Here is a 24,680-nt window from a genome sequence, read left to right as displayed (position 1 = left end):
TACACGATCCAGGTACATGAGAAAGACTGTGTGTAGAAAACCCTGATCACTCATCACAGGTGCCAAAAGAAGATCAAGTGCTACATGATTTTAGAGGTCAAATTTCTAACTGCATGTTCTCAAAAGTCAGAAACATCTCAGTTGAGTCTTGAATTTAAGTGAAGACTGGACTTGTAGAGGTAGGGACTAAAGCATTTAGGGCAAAAGAAAGTGTAGAAAAAGGCAAGACAGTGAGACAAAAAGAGAGAACCCATTGTGAGAAGTCAGTTTTGTTAAGAGCACTACTGTTTGAAAAGGCCCTAAGGGGGCAGGAGGATAAGAGGACGACAGAAGATGAGATGGCTGGATGGCATCACCAACTCAATGGACATGAGTTTGAGAAAACTTCGGGAGTTTGTGATGGACAGGGAGGCATGGCGTGCTGTGATTCATGGGGTCGCAAAGAGTCGGACACGACTGAGCAACTGAACTGAACTGAAGCCTGGTTGATCAGGTTAGAATTCAAAAAGTACTCTGGTTGCCTGCATTTCAGAATTGGTGGCGAAGCAGTTTATTGCACAAAATATATTTCAAAAGAGCCGGGGCTGGGGGAGGATAAAAAAAATATATATATATATATATATATATTTCAAAAGAGATTCTGATTCAGAGGAGGTGGAGTAAGGCTCAGGAACCTGTATTGTTGGCATATTTTCTAGATTATTCTGCTCTGGCAGGTTACTTATGTGTACGACTAGGTGAGATCATAAAAAGTCCCAAATACTGGTTTAAGAAAATCCTTATTTGGCAATGGAGAGCCTTTCTGATGAACATGGACCTGATGAGAACTTTTGAACACCAAATCTAACGGCAGTACACAAAACCAATTAGTAGAAGCAGAGCATGAATGCAGGGTTCTGAACCAAGGAAAGTGGAGCTAGAATGGAAGAAAGAAGAAGAGTGACGGAGTAAGGGGATCGTACATGTGGAAGGTGAGAAGAGGAGGAGAAAGAAATGACTGTTTTCTGGGCTGAGTCAGTGGAATTATGGTGATGCCATTAAGAGGAGAAGGGACATGAGAGGAAGAATGGGTTTGGGAAGACTTGGAGTTGAGTTTCTAAGACATTGCATTTGGGGGATGGTAGCCACTTTGTTCCTGTAGGCCCCATGAGACCCAGGGTTACAACATGAACACGGCGATGCTCCACGCTTGCCCTCACCTGTTTACTTGCTGTGAGGTTGCCGGAACACTCCAAGCAGTTGCGGTAGGCGCTGTAACAGATGACAGGCTCTGGCAGGCTCTCCAGGAAAAGCAGCAGGGCTTCGGCCACGGAATGATTGCTAGCAGCTTTGGGCCCATCGTTAAGGAACAGATGACGCTGCTGCCATGGTCACCATTAGGAAAAGGCCCGGGAGCCAGCACGTGCCAGAGTGCTGCATGCCCAGCCAGGCTCTCTGCTCAGCGCTCAGATGCCGGACTGACATCATGAAGGGGCCAAACTGTTAGCTTAGCTGGGCTCTCCTAAATTCCTGACATATTGGTTGCTTAAGGTTGTAAAGTCTTCTCTATGCAAACTTTAAATAAAAACATGCCAGCTGAGGTCACAATGTCTGATTTTGAGCCTTAAAATATCACCCCTTCCTTTTGCTCACTTCTCTTACTCATATGCACACACACATATACACACAGGCACAGGAACATCTGAAAGGATACAGAGGTTATCAATCGTCCCAGTATCTAAACAGTCCCTGATATGATCAAATTCCGACCTCAGGCCTGGCTGCTGAAACAGATCTTCCTGAAAAAGGGAAGACAGTCACAAAATAATTCTATTCTCAGAAAGGCAGCAATGATTTCCTGACATAGAAACATAATCACCAGCAGGGTACAGAAAGAGAGAGCACGTTGAGACTTTTGAATCACCCTAGTAGACAATGTGATATAGGTTGATGTGGCTAATTCATCTCTCAGGCCTTCCCAGTCATGCTCCCATAACAGGTCTTAAGCACGACAATATATCTATATGAGAGAATTCCCTGGAGTCCAGTGATTAGGATGCCATGATTCCATTGCAGGGGGTGCAAGTTCAATCCCTGGTGATCTGACCGAAGGGAAAACTTTAAAGTAGCTATGGTTCCTGCAGTGTTAAGAGGGATTAACCAGAAAGAGGAAAAAAACAAAACAAAACTGAAGAAGATATATCATTTATAAGATGGAGAAAGTTAAAAAGGTTCCTCAGTGCTTTGAGAAAATGAGATTATGGCAATAAAGGTATTTCCATGAGCCTTAGGATCCCTTATATTAATTTGTTTTACAAAATGACTCAATGCCCAATAACTGTGAACAGTAATAATATTATATGTATTGCTCAAAAGTTACACCTGAAAGGAGCTCTAAAGAGAAGGTAGACTAGCACAGTCCTTAAGAAGGTGACTTCTATAGATTCCCTGGGTTCAAATCCCGATCCTGCCCATCTGTCAGCTCTGGGACCCTGGTCAAATTATTTCACATTTCTGAGCATCTGTTCCCTCATTTGAGAACTACTGTGAGAACTAAATGAGGTGGTGCTGAAAAACACTTAGAACAGAGTCTGGGACACTGTATGCTCAATAAGTCTGAGGGGAAAGCAGACAGAGAGGATGCTAAGAACGTACACCGCCCTGAAGTGGCAGAGCTGCAGCAGATCAGAGCTTCCATGGGTCTCCCTGGGCCCCAGAAAAACCAGCCAGTGAAACCGACCAATCTGATGGCAGGAGGCTTGCCCAACCCACTCTAGAAATCAGGCTTCCTGACTCATGGCCTGAGGGTTCCACGGGTCCCCCTGCCCGTCTGGCTTGTCAACAAGTGAGCCCCTCCCATCCTAGAAGCCGTCGCGAGTTCCCACAAAGGAGAGCAGGCTGATGTTCTGAGAAGGTTCCAGATGCCTTTCTACCTGGGGGACCCCAGAGGCCCGGGGAGGGAGTATGCTCTGCTGGGAAGGCCCTCCCAGGTGAGGCTGCTTCCCCTAGGAAGAATTGGGTGCTGTATGTCATAGCGGGGCCCCATGGGGGTGTGGCGCGTGAACCTGTCAACCTTCACTCCCCAGTGGAAGAGCAGCGTTCCACAGGTTCTGCAGGGGAAAAGTGTTTTCTGCCCAGAGTTCTCGGGGCTGATGCTCTTTCTCAAGGCAGCATGGCCTCTGTCAGGTGTGACTACCTCAGCACCACCTACCTGCTGGATGGCATTTCGGTACAGGTAATCAACCAATATCCAGAGCTCCTTGGGGATGTCCATGGGTTTCTCCAATTGGCTCCCATTATCTTCAGTCTGGAGTTGCATCAGAGTCTGAATAGAAATAAAAACCATGATCAGAAGGTCCACCAATGGAGCTTCCACCAGGCTGGCTTCAGGAGAAGGCAGGATATAGGGACAGTAAACCCGTGGAAGAAGGGAATTGTTTTGATGTCCCTAAGCAAATGCTCATCAGGCAAAAATGAAATCAGGTGGCATGATCAAGGTATGAAAAGTGACTCTTGAGAAATGGGAGTGGCTTATGGCAAGCAGTTTCAATGAATCAGGTGAAATATGTAGCTTCTTAGAAACAAACATCCTGCCTGTAGCACTTTCACTGTCAGAACCAGAAAGATGGTGTAGTCTGGTGAAAAAAAGAGCACAGACTTGGGAATCCCAAAACCCAAAAGCAAGGCTGAGGTCCAGGGTTAACTCACCACACAGACCCGTGACAAAAATCACTCCCCTTATTAGACCTCCGTTTTCATCTATAAAATGGAGAGAATAGAGTTCCGGAGTCCCTAAATTAAAAAATGAAATGGAGGAAAAAGAAAAGCATACCTATTGCCAAAAATCTGTTCCAAACTAGCGCCCCTGTATTAGAATTATTTCCATAGGAACTTTTTATTTATTTTTTAATTTTATTGGACTATAGTTGATTAAGATGAGTACCAAAGAATGGATGCTTTTGAACTGTGGTGTTGGAGAAAACTCTTGAAAGTTCCTTGGACTGCAAGGAGATCCAACCAGTCCATCCTAAAGGAAATCAACACTGAACATTCATTGGAAGGACTGATGCTAAAGCTGAAGTTCCAATACTTTGGCCACCTGATGCAAAGAACTGACTCATTAGAAAAGACCCTGATGCTGGGAAAGATTGAAGGCAGGAGAAGGGGACGACAGAGGACAAGATGGTTGAATCGCATCACCAACTTGATGGACATGAGTTTGAGCAAGCTCCGGGAGTTGGTGATGGACAGGGAAGCCTGGCATGCTGCAGTCCATGGGATTGCAAAGAGTTAGACACGACTGAGTGACTAAACTGAACTGATAGCTGATTTACAATTTTGTGTTTGTTTTCGGTATATAGCAAAATGATTCAGTTATACATATATATATATTCTTTTTCAGGTTCTTTTCTCATACAGGTTATCACAGAATATTGAGCAGACTTCCCTGTGCTATATAGTAGGTCCTTGTTGGTTATCTATCTTATATATAGAAGTATGTGTATGTTACTCTTGCCTGGAAAATCCCGTAGATGGAGGAGCCTGGTAGGCTGCAGTCTATCCGGTCGCTAAGAGTCGGACACGACTAAGCGACTTCACTTTCACTTTTCACTTTCACTCATTGGAGAAGGAAATGGCAACCCACTCCAGTGTTCTTGCCTGGAGAATCCTGGAGACGGGGGAGCCTGGTGGGCTGACATCTATGAGGTCACACAGAGTCGGACACAACTGAAGTGACTTAGCAGCAGCAGCATGTATATGTTAATCCCAAGCTCTTGATTTCTCTCTCTCCACATTTCCCCTTTGGTAACCCTAAGTTTGTGTTCAATATCTGTAAGTCTGCATATGAATCTTTTTAGCTCTCAGAAAATTATTTTAGGATAATAAACCAAGTGATGATTAAAACAGGGAATTATTCCCTGGTGGTCCAGTGGCTGGGACTCTGAGCTCTCAATGTCGAGGGCCCAGGTCCAGTCCCTGGTTGGGGAACTAGGGTCCCACAGACTACACAGTGCAGCCAACAAAATAAACAAAACAAAACAAAAAGTGATGAATAAAACAGGAAAGGAAATAACTATCATGGAGCAGGGACATGCATTATCTTGGTATCTGTGGCTGAATTTAATAATTATTATGAAGAATCGAAAAACACAGCAAAACATTTCACAGTTTTCCCATCAAGAGGTAGTCTTTCCCCGTCCCTAGAATCTGGGCTGATCTCACAACTTGTTCTGATCAATAAAATGTGGCAGAAGTGGTACCATGTGAGTTTCAGAGCCTGGGCCACTGGGGGCCTTACCGCTTCTGCGCTCAAACTCTTGCCACTACTGAGGGAAGCTCAGGCCAACCTACTGAATGACAAGAGCCCATAGTGAGGGAGAGGGCCAGTGAGCAGCCAACACCAAGAAAGTAAGGGAGGGGCTTCCCCGGTGGCTCAGGGGTAAAGAATCCACCTGCCGATGCAGGAGACACAGCTTCCATCCCTGGTCCAGGAGGATCCTACATGCCGTGGAGCCACGGAGCCCATGCGCCACAACGGGACCTGGAGCCTGGGAACCACAACTCCTGAGCCTGAAAATGACGATCACAGAGCCTACGTGCTGCAACTACTGAAGCCCACACGCCCTAGAGCCCGAGCACCGCAGCTAGAGAGCGGGCCCCGCTCACACCTAGAGAAAAGCCCATGCAGCAAGCAAGACCCAGAACAGCCAAAACAAAATAAACAAATAGAAAGCCTTTTAAAAAGAAAGAAAAAAAGAGAGGGAGGTCTCCTTGAACCCTCTGGCCAGCACAGCTACCATGGACCACAAAAATGAGCCTGAGTGAGATCAGAAAAAGCCACACTGGAAACTCACATGAGAAGCAATAACTTGCTGTTGTTTCAAACCACAAAAAAATGTCAGGATGTCTGATAAACAGCAGTACATATCTGACAGCATAGGCAAACTCTATGGAGGCTAGAGAATCCTCAGGTCCCTGGGAGGGTAGGCATGAGAACCTCTCATTTGACTGGCTTGGCTGCTACCTCCTTCTAGATGTTTTCTTGTGGCAAGCAACTCACCAGCTCTCTAATGGTTTCTAGCGGCAAGTCCAAAATTGGCTCCTTCATGTAGCACAACGTGTGAATGGGCGATCCGAAGCAGCTTGGCATGTAGTTCCCAGACACAGATAAGAAGTAATCCTTTCCCCTGTCCAAGTGCAAAACCAGAATGTCCTCGATTTTGTCTTCACCCGAGTTGAGCTTTGTAGCTGTGGTCTTATTTACAAATAGCTCTAATTCAATCTCAACGGCAGAATCTGAAAAAAAAAATGTAAAAAGAAATACCAGTTGGCGGGAGGCCAAGAGGAAAGGGGGAGAGAAGACGGGCTAGCAGAGGGTCGGACATACAGAGTTAGGGGAAGAAAATAAGAGGTATCAGCCAACTAGCAAGAATTACATGCTCAGGACTCAAGAGACTCCTCTGGAGGGCTTGGCGACCCACTCCAGTATCTTGCCTGGAGAAACTCACGGACAGAAAATCCTGGCAGGCTACAGTCCATTGCGTCACAAAGAGTTGGACACGACTGAAGAGACTGAGCGTGCACACGTGCACATACTCAACAGACATGTGAACAAGGAGTTTATGGTCCAAAGGGGAATTGAAAACAGTAAACAAAAACATGAATAGGTAACTGCTATTAAATTCACATTCTAGGTAGCACTGCTCAAGCTAGGTTCTACTTCCTGGTGGCTCAGACGATAAAGCGTCTGCCTACAATGTGAGAGACCAGGGTTCAATTCCTGGGTTGGGAGGATCCTCTGGAGAGGAAATGGCAACCCAGTCCAGTATTCTTGCCTGGAGAATCCCATGGACAGAGGAGCCTGGCAGGCTACAGTCCATAGGGTTGAAAAGAGTCGGACACGACTGAGCAATTTCACTTCACTTCATGCTCAAGCTAGAAACAACTAATAAGAAGGTGTGGATCTAGCAGAAAATATAACATGTTATTAGACTGTGAACTATCCACTTGCTTTTGTTCAGTCACTAAATCGTGTCTGACTCTTGGCGACCCCGCGGACTGCAGCACACCAGGCTCCTCTGTCCTCCACTATCTCCCAGAGTTTGCTCAAATTCATGTCCTTTGAGTTGGTGATGCTATCTAACCATCTCATCCTCTGCCATCTCCTTCTTTTGCTTTCAATCTTTCCTATCATCAGGGTCTTTTCCAAGGAATCAGCTCTTCACATCAGGTGGCCAAAGTACTGGAGCTTCAGCTTCAGCATCAGTCCTTCCAATGAATATCCAAGAATTGATTTCCTTTAGGATTGACTGTTTTGATCTCCTCACTGTCCAAAGGACTCTCAAGAGTCTTCTCCAGCAACACAATTTGAAAGCATCAATTCTTCAGCGCTCAGACTTTACAGTCCAGCTCTCACTTCTGTATATGACACGTCAACTGACCACAAAACAGGCTAACCCCTTTGCCTCATAGCACAACACAGCGCCAAGGAGAAGCTAGGAGAGTGATATGGGTGGTCGGGCCAGCAATAATTTCTGGATGACCATCCTATTATCTTCGCCACAAGAGCAGACAATTGGGAGTTGATTATAGTGAGACAGAAAGTGAAAGGGTTCTTGTTACAGCCGCACCTGCTTCACAGAACTCTTGTGTTTTCTCTGTGTGAAATTACAGAACATCCACATGACTGAGAATGCTTTTGACATTGAACTCACGCCCTTTACTATTTTACATTTTATCTACGGATGGATCTCCATCTTGAGAGTCCCTTGGACAGCAAAGAGATCCAACCAGTCCATCCTAAAAGAGATCAGTCCTGAATATTCATTGGAAGGACTGATGTTAAAGCTGAAACTCCAATACTCTGGCCACCTAATGTGAAGACTCATTGGAAAAGACCCTGATGTTGGGAAAGACTGAAGGCAGGAGGAGAAGGGGATGACAGAGGATGAGTTGGTTGGATGGCATCACGGACTCAACAGACATGAGACTGAATAAACTCCAGGAGTTGGTGATAGACAGGGAGGCCTGGTTTTCTGCAGCCCATGGGGTCGCAACGAGTCGGATACGACTGAGCAACTGAACTGAACTGAACATCCACAGGGCTTTGAAAAAGTTTCAAGCAAACAGCAAAACATTCAGAAACAAAAAGTTTACTCTAGGAGAATGAGCCAAAGACAGGGTAGGGTGTTCCCCAAAGCAGCCACCAGGAAGCCAGGGGCAGAGGCCTTACCTGGCAAGAGGAAGCCTCGGCTGGGGCTGGCTCGCAGCCACTGCTTACAGTAGGACTCCTCGTTAGGCTTGCTGATGAACTCAAACTGGCACGGCACCTGTCCATTCCGAATGGTAAAGGATTCCACCTGCAGGTGCATGTACTTCACGTTCTGAAAACAGAACTGGGGACAAGCCAGCGGCCAGTCAGACCAGTGCCCTCTCCTCAGCAACCTGCCCGACCATCCCAACTGGGCAATCCTTGCCCTTCCTGGGAAGAAAACGAAGGACCATCTCTTTCAAATCATGCTTTTGCTTTTAAGTATTTACCTGGGAGACCACAGCTGCTACTACTAAAGACCAGTTGTTAGTGTTTAACTCAGAAAGCCTAAACTCAAAAAACACAGAAAATTCCCTACCAGAATCTAAGTTTAAATCTTCTGTACCCAAAGACCATATCAAAAATATCCTTCACACATTCCACTCCCAAATGTGAAAATGAAGCTCCTCCATCTCTGAAGCTGGACATCTAGGGCATTAAAAATACCCTCACCATAAATCCTCATTTAATTGACTTTTGGTATTGTCAATTCTGAATGATCTATGCTGTAGCACTTCTCTGAAAAATCTTTAGCCCTAAATTGACTTCTCCCAATGCCTGTTACTTTTCCATATTGCCTTCCCTCTCATCACCTCATAGGTACCCCACATTTGGACTCAATCTCAAAGCAAAGCATCAGGAGGAAGACAAACCCAGGGCAAGAATGCACACAGCTACACTAAGATCAAATGAAACACATTTTGGATCCTCTGTGACTTATTTAACTCACAGAGGGCCCATGTATGGGTGAAATATAGGAACCACAAAAGGTTACAGGCTTTTGGTTTAAAAGATCAAGAGGTGAACCAAATCCAAACCAACACCGCCTCTCCTGTCAGCTGGCAGCATCAGCCTCACTTTCTCTAGAAGCAGCCAATCAAGGAAGATTATAGAGTCCAGGAGCCTGACAGGTGCCCCTTCGAATTCTGAGACCTAGCAGGTGAGATTTAGTTCTGCGAAGAGAAGGGCCAGATGTGTTATCACATCCTCTCTACCTCTCGCCTGGAGAGGGACACGGAAGGGATATTGGCATTTTCCATCTTATCCAGGGAGCGAACAATCTCCTCCAGAGTTTTCCGATACAGCTCTTCATTGATGACCCTCACCTGGAAGGGAAACAGCAGAGACTTAGTGCCTTGGCGTCTACCCACTTCCTCTTTTTGAGGGTCCCCAGTCTCTAGAATCTAATGCCTGATAGTCTGAGGTGGAGCTGATGTAATAATAATAGAAATAAAGTACTCAGTAAATGTAATGTGTCTGAATCATCCCCAAACCATCCCCCGCTCTTCCCTATCCATGGAAAAACTGTCTTTCACGAAACCAGTCCCTGGTGCCAAAAAGGCTGGTGACTGCTGCTTTTAGAGGACATTCACAGCCTTGGGAAATAGCAGTTGATAGCAACGCAGAAAGTGAATACTAAACAGATTTAATTAATGAACAAAGAAGTCAATTAACAATAGACATACAAGGGTCCCCCAGAGGCAAAGCCTCTTTGCCTCCCGATTAGCAGAGAAAAGACATGGGAGTGAAAGCTGGGTGGGAAGTTCTGCAGGGCCTAAAGCCCAGAGCAGAGGGACACCCCTGCCTGTCTCTGCTATGCTTGCTGCTGCTGACAGGCCGGCAGGCAGGAGCTTCTCTAGGGCTTTGAGTCAAAGCATTTCACAGGCTTTTTAAACCTGTGCTCCATCAGCCAAGAGGCTTTTGTCAGGCTTTCCCTTCTATATTTTGAATTACAATTCTTGTCATCTTCCAAAAATAAAACCTTGGTTATAATATTCATTAGGCTTTTTTCAAACCACCTACACCCTTGTGGATGCTGAAGCACCTCTGCCTGCACCCTTGAGAACTGATAATATATATACAAAGAAACAGAGAAGTCACTGAAAAGAAGACACAAGTGGAGAATACATAAATAAAAAGGTGTCTTTTAAAAAAAATGATATTTACTGTAAGTCAATGATACTTCAACCAAAAAAAAAAGAAACAGGAAAAAAAAAAAAGATGTTCGGCTTCACTAGTAATCCGGGAAGTATAATCTAAAAGAATGGAGTTATCTTTCTCATTTGGCTCACCAGATTGGTAGAAATTTAAAAGATTGCTAAAATCCAGTATTAGCCAGACTGTGGGAAAAGAAGTTTATCCATGGTTGGCAGAAGAGTAAAATGGCAAGGATGCTGGGAGGACAATTTTGTAGGTTCAAATAAATATAGAATACATTTTTCTCTGAACCACTAATTTCAACTCTAGGAATTTCATTCTACAGAAACGTTCACATTGACACACAAAGATATATGTGAGGTCTGGTCACTGTAGCAGTGTATATAATAGCACCATTTTGGAAACAACTTAAAAGATCAGTGCAAACATGGTTCATCCATACTGTGAAAAATATGTTACAGCCCGTAAAAATAATGAGGAGGGAGCTCTACCTTTACCGACATGAAAAGATCTCCTAAAAAATAGCCAGTGGGCGGGAATGATGTTCTCAGAACCATGGGTGTGATATATCTCTTTTACAAAAAGGGAGAAACTTCCTCTGTGTTATATATAGAATACTGACACACGTGCCTAGAAAAAGGTCTGGAAAGAAACAATCCAAAGAGCAAAGGGGAACTTCCATGTATGTAGAGACATAAAGTAGAAGTCTACAAAACAGTCATGAATTAAATTTAAATTAAAACCATTTTTAAAAGGAGCTTCCTCTCGCTCAAGGTGGGAGGAGACCAGAAAGACAAACGTGGTCTCAGCTGGGGACCAACTCCCTAGAGGACGATGGCAATTGGACCCAGCTGCCCACCTACCCCGATGTCAAACACTGAGCTGACAGGCTTGTGGTCGCTGGTCTTCAGGGCCATGTGGCTCTGGTAGCTCAGCTGAGTGATGTTCTTCCCTTTCCAGAGGACCCGGTCACACCAGGCGGGAGCACGACACTTCTCGCTGAAACGCAAAGCCCACGCTGAAAGCCCTCCGAGGCACAGCGGCACCTGATGCCTGGGGTAGCGTGTATCCTGCGGCTGTCACCCCCAAACAGCTGCGAGCACTCAAAGCCAAACGGTGTTCAGGATGATTTCTGCTTCCACCTTCCCATGGGGATCAGGCCAGAGTCACAGCCATCTGAGGGTAAGCACTCTGTGGGCCTCAAAAGATGCTGGTTGAAACAGCTTGTGAATTCCTACTGCTTGGCTTCAAATCCTGCTACGACACTTGCCTGCTTGGGAGGATCTTGAATTTGGGGGTGGGGGGCTTTTGTTCCCCAGTCTATAAAATGAGGATAATAAATCATACCTACTTCAATGGGCTGTTGAGAAGATTACATGAGAAAATATAAGTACTGAAGAGCATCCCCTAGGCCCTAATAAAAATATGAACTACCATGTAATGACTGAGTACAAGCTCAGTCTGTTGGAATGAGCACACTAAGCATAGCTGGAAGGGAAACGAGTCTCGAGAAATATTGTGGGGACTTTCCTGGGGGTCCCCAGGGGTTAAGGCTCCAGGCTCTCAATGTGGGGCGCCCAGGTTCGATCCCTGGTCAGGGAACCAGACTGCACATGCCTCGCAGGACGACTATGCCCCGAGCCACACCTAGAGAGCTCATCTGTCACAACGGAGACGCTGAATGCTGCAATGAAGACCCAGACCAGCCAAATAAATACGTTTGGTTTTTTTTTAAGTGTAGGAAAGCCGTCTGCTTAATGAACAGATACTGAGAGAAAACGTTTAACCTGAGGAAGAAGTGACAGGAATCCTATCTTCTTCTGTAGGTCCACGAGGGAAAGTACTTCCATAACTTTCTGAGTTTCTATTTCTCTGACCTACCTGGTATCCCAGTCATCGGAGCCAGTATCATACTTATAGGTGGGCTGGAACGTGAGCTCGCCCTCACTGAAGCCCTCGAAGACAGCCTTCGCAGCCACCTGAGCTCTCAGCTACACAAAGGATGGAAGAAAGAAAAAAAATCTCAGCATAAAAGGTCAAACCTTGAATTAGCAGAAGAAAGGAAATCAATCTGGAATCTAAACCCTAACCCCAAAGGAAAGGCCCATGAGAAAACTATTCTGCGGGAATTCTCTGGTAGTCCACTGGTTAGGACTCCATGCTTCCACTGCAAGGGATATGGGTTTGATACCTGGTTGGGGAACTCAGACCCCACATGCTGCACAGAATGTCAAAAAAAAAAAAAAAAGAACAGAAAGAAAGTTATTCTGTAAGACCTTGAGTTAATTAACTCCCAGGAAGAGGAGCATGCTGACTATTCTTCTGCCTGCTGTACAATTTTTAAGGCTCTTATAAAACTGTATCCACATCTGAGGGGCCTAAGCTCCATCGTACTGAGATGCCCCTAGGAGGGTTAGGTACCAATGGATATAGTTTCTCTTCCAGGTATCAAACACATCATCTGTGTAGCACAGTTTGTTCCAATATACAAAGGGGTAAAACTGCAAAAAAAAAAAAAAGGTCTGTAAAGATACAATCCAAAAAGCGAAAGGATACCTCCAAGTATGTAGAAATATATAGCAGAGTTATAACCAAACCATTATGAATTAAGTTTAAACTAAAACAATTCTTTAAAGAGGTTTGTCAAATCAGTTATATGAACTGGGGGGAGCTCTATGCTTTGGTTTTCCCATCTGTAAATTCTGGATTTATAATAGAATCTGCCTCACAGGGATTGTTGCAAAGATAAGCTGTCAGCTTAGAACAGGGCCTGACACATTACGATAATAACTGGCCTCCCTTGCCACTGCACTGATTCTAAGGGCTCCTTCTCAGCAAGAGAGAAAAACCACGGCTGTTCCTGCCCCCTCCCTGGAGCACCAAACTTGGTGCTGTGTGGCCTGGTGAAGAACTGTAAGCTCTAACTCTGGTGAAAGGCTCAACTATCCAGGGGACAACAGTTGACAAACCCCCAAATAGGAATTTCTAAAAAAAAAAAAAATATTAAGGAAAAAGCAACAGGAAATTAAAATAGTGTAAGATGATTCTTTCCTTTTTGCTTTTTTATGGATGCACTGCATGGCATGCGGAACTTCCCAGACCAGAGATTGAACCCACGCCCCTACAACAGAAGCACAGAGTCTTAACTCCTGGACCACCAGGGAAGTCCAAGATGACTCTTAAGTGGGTAAACATGAGGACTTCCTTGATGGTCTGGTGGCTGAGAATCTACCTACCAGTACAGGGGACTTGGCTTTGACCCCTGGTTGGGGGAACTAAGATCCTACATACCTTGGAGCAACTAAGCACTCACGTGGCAACTACTGAGCCTGCATGCCCTGGAGCCCAGAAGCCACAACAAAGACAGAGCGTACCCAAAAGAAGAATAGTAAAAAATAAATTTTAAAAAATGGGTAAACATAAATCTTGAAACCATTTGGAAAGCAGGGAAACACACAAACTGGGTACTATTACTTAAGGAGAGACCAGAAAAGAAGGGAAGAAGAGATGGTATTGAACTCCCAGGGAAATGAGAATGCTGCAGTCTAGAAAACAGAGACAAGGGATAATGCTGAAATGGGGAACAAACAGACTAATTTACCAAGGAAAGGAGTGGGAGAAAAAAAATGGGTCACTAAAGAGATTATTCTATAAAGAAAGACATAACGGACTTGGGATTTTTTTCCCCTTAATTGATCTCACTGGGAGAAAAATAAAGATAACAGAAAGATTTAGACTGACAGCAATACGAAGATGATTAAAAGGGAGATACAGGCTAGAAAGAAAAAGGACTGTGACAACCCAAACAACTCTGACCGCTTGAACAGTTTCAGAATCTCTTGGGAGGAGTACCCTGAAAAAGGTCAGAGAGAAACAGCTAATGCTCTGAGAAAGGTATGATAAACCAAACAACGGTAGAGGCTAGCAGGAGCCAGAACAGATTCTTTGCAGAAGTGAAGACAGCCCTTCAGAAAAAGAGTGGTCCTGTACACAGCACAGGTGTGCCGAGGGGCAGGGGCAGGGGGCATGGGTAACCCATTCAAAACATCAGTAAATCATTTTAAATATGCCAAGGATTAATATCATCCTGAGGAGAAGGTTGGTTCCCTTTTGGCCCCAACTTGAATGACTGAATGAATGGGCACACACGAGACAGAGAGAAAGAGAACAGCTCTCGCCTCCAGCAGAGACAAACCTCAAGGGAAGGACCAGGGGCAGACAGCTGTGGGAGAGGGAACACAGATGGAGGAAAGGAAGGAATGATGGGCACCAGCTCCTCAGGGAACCCTCCCAAGATGAAGAAGAAGAGGCTGGAGCTGGCCAGCCAGGCTCTCTGTGCCCTCCCGTGGGGCGGGGGCAGGGGGAACGACAGCTGCCTGAAGAGGGCCCAGGTGGCCGCTGGTACCTGGTCATATGCATACAGGGTTTGAAAGGCCTTCTCTTCGATGAGTTTTTTCACTTTTTCCACATCCGGCTCTTCTATCCTGTAGTTGAGGTCCCCCAGCCACAAGATCACACTGCGAGGACAGAGCAGAGAGCACAGGGGTTAGGAGGGGCGTCGCCCACCCTATCCGGGGTGCTTCTGACAGAGGCCCCGGAGGCTCAGGCTCTCGGGAGCTGCATGGGGAAGCAACCTGGCTGCGCAGGGTCTCTTTTCCTCTTGCCATCCCATTAAACGGTGTGTCTAACATGCCGCTTACTCAATCATCTTGGTCCAAGTTCACTGTCAACAGCCTTGTGTTCTCCTGGACTATTTTATTCCCGTACAGCTGGAAAGGGAGGAGGAAATGGCAACCCACTCCAGCATTCTTGCCTGGAGAATCCCATGGACAGAGGAGCCTGGCGGGCTACAGTCCCTGGGGTCGCAAAGAGTCGGACACAACTGAAGCGACTGAGCACAGCTGGAAAGATAGTCTAACAAGATCTAAAAGCAAGACAATAATTTACCTCTCCTGGGAAGAGGAGAAAAGATCAAGTATTGGGAGTCCTGTCAATCACTCAGGAACCCTAAGCCAGATGATGCCACGATGCTGCCTCTGCCTCCATGCACACTCCAGCCCCCAAAGCACGCTCTTAGCCTTTGTTTCTGGAGCAGAGTTCCTCCGAAACAAAGCCCAACCTGTCCAGTGGAGTCTCGGTTTAACCCCCACTGTGTTACTGGCTGGCTCTCTCTGCAGAATGTGACAGGCGTTTTCTTACACCTGCTGCTTCGGGAACATGATCACTGGATGTTCCCAGGTGACAGTGCACATTCTGTGAAGACCAATACTGCTCTGTGTGAAGCCAAGAGCCAGGTTTATGAGAGCAGCCGCATGGCAGCAGACACACACCAAAATGAATGCGTCCTCGAGCTAAATGCAGACAAGCTGACATGCAGCCTCACACACTGGAATGCTGCCGTGTCAGCAGAATGGAAGACCCAGTCCCTGCCAGGTCCCCTGGAGATGGAGAGCCATTCTGGCAGCTTCCAGCACACCAATCAAGATGGTCCTACGGACGCAGCAGGCGGACGAGAGGCTGGGCTCTGTGTACTCCCTGGCAGGCAGCGCAGCCCCAGTGGCTTCTTCCTTGTTATAAGAAGAAGGGGCGTAAGTTTCAAGTGTTACTGTAAAGCCTGAAATTCCAATATGCCTTGAGTTTAGACAGAGAGCAAGTACTGGAGATAAATGAAATAAAGAGAACAAACACCAGCACAAGACACCCCAAGCAGCTGCAACCACGGCTCCAAAATGTTGAATCGAGAGGTGAAAAAGACGACGTGAAGACTGGGAAATGCAGCCCCATCCTCAACCGCACATGCTTCTGGACACAATAGGCAGGCAGAACCCTGAGCCATACTTCTAAAACCTGCGCTCGAGACGCCCGCTCTGGCAGGGCTTTTCTCATGACGCTGCATCAAGGCGGACTGTGTTAAAAAAAACATCTTACACATTTTCCAGGAACAAATGGTGTCTGCGAAAATTCGAGAGGTTGGCCAGATGGTAAGTGGGGAAACTAAAAATTTCCAAGAGGTGTAATCCCTGCATAACCGAGCGTTGGCCGAGAGTTCCCGCTCAGGTGGTGGGAGGCCTCCCTCGGTCCCCGCCCTAATGAAGCAGAGAGCCCCGGGCTGGGACCGTGCGGCCGGCACGCTGCCGCGGCGGAGGGCCGGACTCACTCGTGCTTGCTGATGGTGAGCGGGGGCAGGCCCGGGTCGGCCTGACAGAACTGCATGCGGGAGCAAATGTCCCTGTAGTCCTGGTTCCTCCTCTCGTACTCCTCCGTGTGCGCTGCCAGGTGGGAGTTGACCACGCAGATGCTCGTGTTGTGGAACTGGAAGCGGACGGCCACGCCCCCTTTGTTACCCTGCGGAAGGGAGCCCAGAAAAGGCACGGTTCCCAACCGCACTGTGATAGTCATGCAAACCCGCGGGCTTTCAAAACCGTTCTCTTGTAGGCGGTCTGTGTCACAATCCTGGGACATGCGTAAAGCAGGGTTACATATTTACAGGTGGGAAAACAAATGCAAGAGGACAGAAGGACCAGTGGCGAGCGGTGAAGACGAGTCCATTCTGCAATAGATCACAGGCAAGCCACACACTCTCCTTCCCCCAGGAAGCTAAGCTCTTGAAGGAGAACCTAAAAGGAGGACTTTAACAGCTTCCAGAAGAAAAACGGCAAACCTATTATTAGCATTCTTTCTTTCTTTTCCTTGGTGATCCAATACAGCTTCTGCGACATGGGTCATGCATTAAATGGAAGGACCCACTGGAGGCTCCAGTGGAGCAGCTGTGAGGATGCGGGCTAACTGGGCAAATCAGCCAGTAAGTCACTAAAACACGATTTTGGAATGGCCTCCTCCATCAAGCCCTGCTAGATCATGAGGGGACAGTTCATCTCGTGATGCCAGTACCCTCAAGCTGGGACACAGGTAGTCGTGGTATCATGAGAAGCAGGCTCAAGACTTTAGGGACCAAGCCCTCCCTGTATCAACCAGGAACTCACCATTCTGCCCATGATTCCTGTCCCCACTGTCTCAGCTTCCACTTCTGAGATGTACGCGGCATGCTCCTGTTTGACATATAGCAACAGCATAATCCCGACCAGTCGGATGAGCTTCACCTGGAAGAGAGGCATGCATTCAAGTCATGGCATTAATGGGGAGTTGGAAGGAAAAGTGGACAGGAAGCTGGCTGCGAGGATTCCTGCATCTCCTGCTCCACACCAGGAAACAGGGGAATTACCCGAGCGGCTCAGTGAGCGCACTCTGTGATAACCTCAGCAGCCTACAGCTGCCGAGGTTACGGTGCCCGAGACGCCTCTCCTGGAACTAACATCACAGCATCAATAGGACTTCCTTCCTCCCTTCCTTTCTAGCTAGCTGTGTCTTCACTGCGGTGAAGGGGCTTTCTCTAGTTGCTGTGAGGTGGGGGCTACTCATTGTTGTGGTGTGCGGGCTTCTCATTGCAGTGGTTCTATGGAACACAGGCTCAAGACATGCAGACTTCCATAGTTGTGGTGTGTGGGCTTGGCAGTTGTGGCTCATGGGCTTACTTGCCCCGAGGCATGTGGGAACTTTCCGGACCAGGGGTCGAACCCGTGTCCTCTGCATTGGCAGGCAGAGTCTCAAGCTCTGGACCACCAGGGAAGGGACCACCACCCATTAGGGCTGGCTTTTGATGAAAGTCGCAGCAAAAGTGAAAAGTTGTCTTAGCATTTCCCTGCATGGCAACACAAAGTCAGAAGGTCCCGGACTCCTCTCATACCTTTGCATATTTGGCGTCTGGATGAAGACTCTCTGATACAGCTTTAAACCACTCTTCCTCCTTTGGGGTATCGTGGAAGAAAAAGGCTTCCTTACTCAGATCAAGCTCCTGGAACCTATTAGGAGAAGCAACCAGTCAGGGAGTAGAGAAGGGTAATGTGGGAGATGGCACATTCTCAGATTGGTTAAGCTGTGTAAGGCCTACCTTTCTAGCTAAACTGCAGGACCCTCAAAGAGGAAGGAAAACAAACACTCAGAGACAAAGGACTAAAGGCCCAGGAACCTAGCAGGTTCTCTCAAGCAGTGGCCCTTTTCGCCTTCATATGAGCCTGAAGTACTCGGAAGAGTCTCCGTTTTACATCCGAGATCACTAGCTCACATAAGCACCAGGTGGCAAATAGGTTGAAACCTGCTGCTGCTGCTAAGTCGCTTCAGTAGTGTCTGACTGCGCGACCCCATAGACGGCAGCCCACCAGGCGCCGCCGTTCCTGGGATTCTCCAGGCAAGAACACTGGAGTGGATTGCCATTTCCTTCTCCAATGCATGAAAGTGAAAAGTGAAAGTGAAGTCGCTCAGTTGTGTCGGACTCGTAGCGACCCCATGGTCTGCAGCCTACCAGGCTCCTCCATCCATGGGATTCTCCAGGCAAGAGTACTGGAGTGGGGTGCCACTGCCTTCTCCAAGATTGAAACCTAGCTCTATATAAATTCCAAATTCTAGTCCCTTTACACGTTACCGCCCAGGCTTCTTTGCTGCTCCCTCCCCAACAACAATATTTGGTACAGTGGTAAGAAGATAGTAGGTGTGGGAAAAAATAAAGAAGATTGATGAATGGGGCCCTCCCTTTTAAAATATTTAATTATGTGGCTGTGCCAGGTCTTAGTTGGGCTTCCCTTGTGGCTCAGCTGGTGAAGAATCCACCTGCAATGCGGGAGACCTGGGTTTGATCCCTGGGTTGGGAAGATCCCCTGGAGAAGGGAAAGACTACCCAGTTCAGTATTCTGGCCTGGAGAATTCCATGGACTATGAGTTGGACACGACTGAGTGACTCTCACTTTCACTTTCAGGTCTTAGTTGTGGCATGAAGGATCTTCAAGGTGGCCTGTAGGATCCAGTCCCTTGACCAGGGATTGAACCTAGGCCCTCTGCCTCGGGAGAACAGAGTCTTAGCCACTGGACCACCAAGGAAGTCCTTGGATGGGGCCTTTTTTTTTCCTTTTAAGCTAACCTTCTTTCCCTCACAAAAGATATTTCTGTTTTGTGACCAACAAAGTGTTGAATGTCTAAGTAATGAAATTCAGTTCAAGGTGCATGCTTTTAACAGAGGGTTGCACTCAAAATTAAATATTAGCATTCCAGTGCCAGGCACATCACTTTAATAGTGCCAGAAATGTGTTTACTATGAGGAAGCACGCAGAACAGAAGAGCAGCTGTTATTAAGCATATGCTCGTTTTTCAATCTCTTCACCTGCTGCAAAGTCTCAATTACAGATTCATGCCCCCACCCCTTCAACCACAGTGACACACTCTGGAAAATGCAGAGACAACTAGAAGAGAAGCACTCACCCCACACAGTACACATCTGGGGCCTGGGTATCATGGCTGAGCCAGGGCCGGAGGCATTCCTTGGGGGACTGTCCGTTCACATTGTACGTTCCTACAAAAAATCTGTTGCCAAAGACAATCAATTGGTCACTTGGGAGGACTATGGACATGATGGGGAGAGCGCTGGATGCTGATTCTGGCTGGTTTCAGTCTCTCTGGGCTGGAATATGAAGACTTAAGAAACGTCACAGCTCTCCTAATCAAGTGACTGTGGCACCAAGGGGTGACTTGCAGTCTAGCATGACATTTGTTGCTTTTGTGATAACTTCAGACAGTAGAGACCCACTTTGAACATTTCTACTTAGCTCTAATAGCCATTAGAGAGCCACAATCCACAAAATGACTATGTATTGTGTGTGCTACTAAAATGAAAAAAGAAAAGAAAAGTACCCTGGCAACTACTTTTGGAACGAAAGCAATACCAGTGTTCAGATAATTCACTAGGGTTTTTTCTGTTGTTCGCTGTTGTTTAATTTTGTGTTTTTTTACATTTTTTGGAAACTTTTTATTTTGTATTGGGGTATAGCCGATTAACAATGTTGTGATAGCTTCAGGCAAGCCGCAAGGGGACTCAGTCATACACATACATGCATTCACGCTCCCCCAAACTCCTCTCCCATCCAGGCTGCCACATAACATTGAGCAGAGTTCCATGTGCTGTATAGCAGGTCCTTATTGGTTATCCGTTTTAAACAGAACAGTGTGTACATGTCCTCCCAAACTCCCTAAGACAATTCACTATCTAGATCCCGAGAAGCAACATTACTTTGTCTTATAGTCCCAATGCAATGATTTAAAAAGACCTGGAAAACTGGCACCCTTTATTCATGTAACTTTCAGTCATTTTGTCTAAAAAGATTACCAATCACTAACTTCATGTGATTAATTTCAATTCAAACAACTTTCTTCAAAGGCCCCAAATGACCAAGAGATACACAGAGGCATAACCAAAAATCAAGATCTCTCTCCTCCTTCCACACAGGGGTATCTCTTCAAATATTTCTGCAACTGTTTGTTGCAAGTTGTGTCATTCCCACCACACCACACCTCCCACGATGCCTGGCCAGAAAAGGCACAGAATAAATGCCTGCTAAGGAAGAGTGAAAGGAATCACTCATTCAGAAAATGATGGGAGCGATTTTGTAGGGTACAGGGGAAGCCCTTCTATTTCCACGAGTTGAGCGATCACTTTGCTGTGGAAACAGTCTAAGATCCAGCAAGCTACCTGAAGTTCTGGATGTAGGTATAATCCTCTTCTTTCTGTATTAGATGTGATTTCACGATTGTATCTCGCAGTCCAAACTTCTGTACAGATAAAATGTGAGCCTTGTCTGATACTGTGATAGTGGAGGAGCGAACCATGTTGGTTATTTCAGATTTGGACTTGTTCTGTCTAGAAAAACAACAACAAAAAAATGTTTTTATTAGGGCTTCCCTACTGGCTCAGTGGCAAAGAATCTGTCTGCTAATGCAGGAGACCCTGATTTGATCCCTGATCCCGGAAGATCCTACATGCTGTGGAGCAACTAAGCCCATGGGCCTAAGAAAAAGGGGTGGGGGGGGGGCAGAAAAACAGAGAAAGAAATAAGTTTTTATCATATTTTTCTTGGCCACACCACACAACATGCAGGATCTTAGTTCCCCGACCAGGAATCGAACCCAAGCCCCCTGCAGTGAAAATGCAGAGTATTAACCACTGGACCTCCAGGGAAGCCCCCTTATATATTTTTGATTATATAGTACATTGATCCAGAGATATTAAGTTTATAGAATCTCAGACCAGAAGGAAACCTGGAAGATAATCTAATCTAACCCTTCATTTTTCAAATGAGAAAAATGAGACCCAGCATCATGAATGATTCATGAGGCTGGACGGCAGCAGACTGTCAATTAGAACTCAGTTTAGACAGTGCTCTTTCTGGACTCTGGGTCTCATGTAACAAGGCTTTAGAACTGTCTAGATCTTTTGACTTGATAATTCTACTGAATCTCTATTCCACAGGAATAATCTGTAATAAAAAACAAAAGCAGTAAAAATTTATATTTTATTATTTGTGTAGTTTTCATAGCCATACTAAAAATTATTCAAATGCCAACATTTAAGGTTAAAGAAAAATAAAGTTAAGGAAAATTTGACATATTTATATAACAGAATCATAATAAATGCTAAAAAACCTTTTGTTGAAATTACTTAATGAACTAAGATATATTATATAAAACACGAGACAATTTCTGACATTGAATAAATGCCATTTAAGTGCTTAATATTAGATGGTCACGTATTAACACATACTAATGAAGGCTATGTAAAAATGCATCTATATGTATCAGGAAGGTTCAAAACTGAGTTGAGAATGAAGGTTTAGCTACATTTAAAGCGCAGGGATTGTTCATTGCTATTTAGGTGCAAAATTTAAAGTGCAAGTGTTAGTAACTCAGCTGTGTCCGAGTCCTTGTGACCCCATGTACTGTAGTGCACCAGGCCCCTCTGTCCATGGACTTCTCCAGGCAAGAGTACTGGAGTGGGTTGCCATTCCTTTCTCCAGAGGATCTTCCCAACCCAGGGATGGAACCCAGTCTCCTGCATTGCAGGCAGATTCTTTACCGTCTGAGCCAGCTGGGAAGCCAGACACAAGGAAGCTTTTATCTTGACCAGATGATTCCAGCTATGATCAGTAGGGGGAACTGGAGTATACACTAAACATAATGCCATTAGAAAAAAGAAAGGAGTAAATAAAAACGAGGGGAAAAGAAGTTATCTTCAGAGTGAAGAAACTTCTAAAAGAATGAGAGGGAGAAATTGAATGTTTCTAATCTACATTTCCACGGTAGGGTTAGACTTCAGTTTTGAATCCTAGATCTGCCACCTGCTAGTTCTGGATCTTGGGTGAGTTATATAACGTCTCTTCTTCACCTGTTTCCCTACTTGTGAACCAGAGAAAATAATGGTACCTACCTCTTAGGTTAAGGGAAGATAATCCATGTAAGTGTATGATGCGTGGCACATTACATAGTAAATGCTCAATAAAAGTCTACCATGTCCGAGGCCAGCGACTGTGGGACAATGTACATTATGCACAGTAGTGGCCTCAGCTCTTCAGTGAGGAAAACCACGGCCCCAAGAGGCACAAGGGAAGGGAGAGCTGAGTTACCTTGAGAGCGAGTTTTCTGGTTTATTCTGACCCCAGGAGCTTTGGTCCACAGGCAGGCCCTTCCCATTTGGTCTCAGCTCGTCAGAGGAAGAACCACCTGTGGGGAGAGGGAAGGAATGAAAACACACATATGCTTTAATACAGGGGTCCCCAACCTCTGGGGTCTAATGCCTGATGATCTGAAGTGGAGCTGATGTAATAATAATAGAAATAAAGTGCACAAAAAATGTAATGCACTTGAATCATCAGAGGGCGGGGAGAAACCATCTCCCTACCCCCTGGCCCTTGGAAAAATTGTCTTCCATGAAATTGGTCCCTGGTGCCAAAAGGTTAGGGACTGCTGCTCTACCATACAGACCACAGCTTCTCAAACTTTGGTCTGGGAATGAGTGGTGGTTTACATATTGCTTGAAGGCATAGGAAAGGCCTAAACTAGTGTCTGTATGAAGCTCCCAAAGAGCAGGTCCAGGACAGGGTGCGGGGTGGTGGGGGTGGGTGGCGGGAGGTATTTCATCCAGATGTGTTTAGGGCTGAAAACACAACTCTCCCAACTAGTCTGACTCGCTTTTCTTGGAGATGGAATGCATTACAGAAGGAACAAAGCTAAGAAATCTGCAGACCTAAATTGTATCATCAGCTCTGATATTTTTTAATCTTTTGACTTTGGGCAACCATCTAACATCCCCTGATCTCAGTAACCTGACCTGTCCTGCCTTCCTCATAGATTTATTCTGGGGATAAAATAGCTGGCATGTGAGTAAGCACTTTGAAAACCACACAACATATTATGAAATATAATGTAGTGATGTTATTACCATTTACTGTAGACTTCAGCTTCAAGGACAAACAAGGCAAGGATGAGAGAAGTAAAACCGGGAAGGTCCTAAAGTGCTCTAGAACATGAGTAGCTCTTGTCATTGTCAACAAACTGCCCTGAAAACCAAGGAGCCCAAGGACTTGCAACAAAGAAATATTTTGGGAAAGCTGTCAAACCAAGAGAAACCAGAAAAGGAAAATCAATCTGCCAATTTATTGCTTCTTTGCTCCTTAAAAGCCAGATTCCTTGTCAACAGGGAACTGCGTGAAGAGGTCATAGAGAGATGCTGCTTTGATACACAAGGTACATGGAGCACTGTGGGCGTGAAGCATCACTGAGGAATTCTGCTCTGAAGACTATTACTAAACATGGATTTGTCAACCATGCATTCACAGCAATGGGAGAAAAAAAAACAACTTTGGAGTTGAGAAAGAAAACACAGTCATTCACAACATGAAAATAATTACATTTCAATGCCTTAATCAATCACCAAGGGCTTTCAACTCTGCTTCCTAAATTGCATCTCAAGTCAATATATTCTCCAATATCTCTGTACTAGTCTAGGTTACCAACAATTCCTTGGAACTAGTTGAGACAGACCTCAACTAATCTCCCTGACTCCTCTCTCACCCTACCCTCTCTAATCCAATCTCCACACTGTGGCCAGAGGATTTTTTGAAAATCTGATAACATGGCATAACACCTTTTAAAAGCTCCCCATTGGATAAATCAAATCCCTTAATACAGCTTCCAAGCGTCTTGTCAGTCTGGCTCCCATCCAACTCTCCAGCCACATCACTCACCACAGCCCCCATCTCCTTGAACGCCGTAGTCCAAGTATACTAAAGTTACTGCAGTTATACAAGGATCCCACCGGAAGCAAACTTCGTTCTTCCTCACTCTGCTTTACACGGCTAACTCCTAGGCCAGGAGCTAGCAAACAACTTTTTCTGTAAACAGCCAGAGGGTTAACAACCTAGCTTTGCAGGCCTCATAGTCTCTGCCACTATTCAACTCTGCCATTAGAGTGTTAAAGCAACTATAAGCATGGCTGTATTCCAAGAAAACTTTATGGTCACTGATGTTTACATGCTGCATAATTTCCACATGTCACACAATATTATTCTCTTTTAGT

The 24,680-nt window shown here is 45.7% G+C and overlaps 1 protein-coding gene across 5 annotated transcripts in view; it reads right to left on the bottom strand.

Moving 5' to 3' along the window:
* Nucleotides 1–24,680, bottom strand: part of INPP5B (inositol polyphosphate-5-phosphatase B) — a 54,766-nt gene that overhangs the window by 1,265 nt on the left and 28,821 nt on the right. For all 5 annotated transcript variants that reach the window (XM_065916098.1, XM_065916105.1, XM_065916091.1 and 2 more), the window contains 15 exons: nt 22,729–22,825; nt 20,802–20,969; nt 19,538–19,639; nt 17,973–18,087; nt 17,212–17,328; nt 16,386–16,573; nt 14,634–14,745; nt 12,110–12,219; nt 11,092–11,227; nt 9,286–9,396; nt 8,213–8,375; nt 6,041–6,276; nt 3,191–3,304; nt 1,694–1,778; nt 1,200–1,327 (listed from right to left, as the gene is read on the bottom strand). In XM_065916098.1, the coding sequence (XP_065772170.1) occupies nt 1,200–1,327; nt 1,694–1,778; nt 3,191–3,304; nt 6,041–6,276; nt 8,213–8,375; nt 9,286–9,396; nt 11,092–11,227; nt 12,110–12,219; nt 14,634–14,745; nt 16,386–16,573; nt 17,212–17,328; nt 17,973–18,087; nt 19,538–19,639; nt 20,802–20,969; nt 22,729–22,825 (1,982 nt within the window). The remainder of the gene's footprint in view (nt 1–1,199; nt 1,328–1,693; nt 1,779–3,190; nt 3,305–6,040; nt 6,277–8,212; nt 8,376–9,285; nt 9,397–11,091; nt 11,228–12,109; nt 12,220–14,633; nt 14,746–16,385; nt 16,574–17,211; nt 17,329–17,972; nt 18,088–19,537; nt 19,640–20,801; nt 20,970–22,728; nt 22,826–24,680) is intronic.

Source organism: Muntiacus reevesi, chromosome 1 (genome assembly GCF_963930625.1).
Source record: "Muntiacus reevesi chromosome 1, mMunRee1.1, whole genome shotgun sequence".
NCBI lineage: Eukaryota > Metazoa > Chordata > Mammalia > Artiodactyla > Cervidae > Muntiacus > Muntiacus reevesi.
This window is presented reverse-complemented; position numbering and strand designations above follow the sequence as displayed.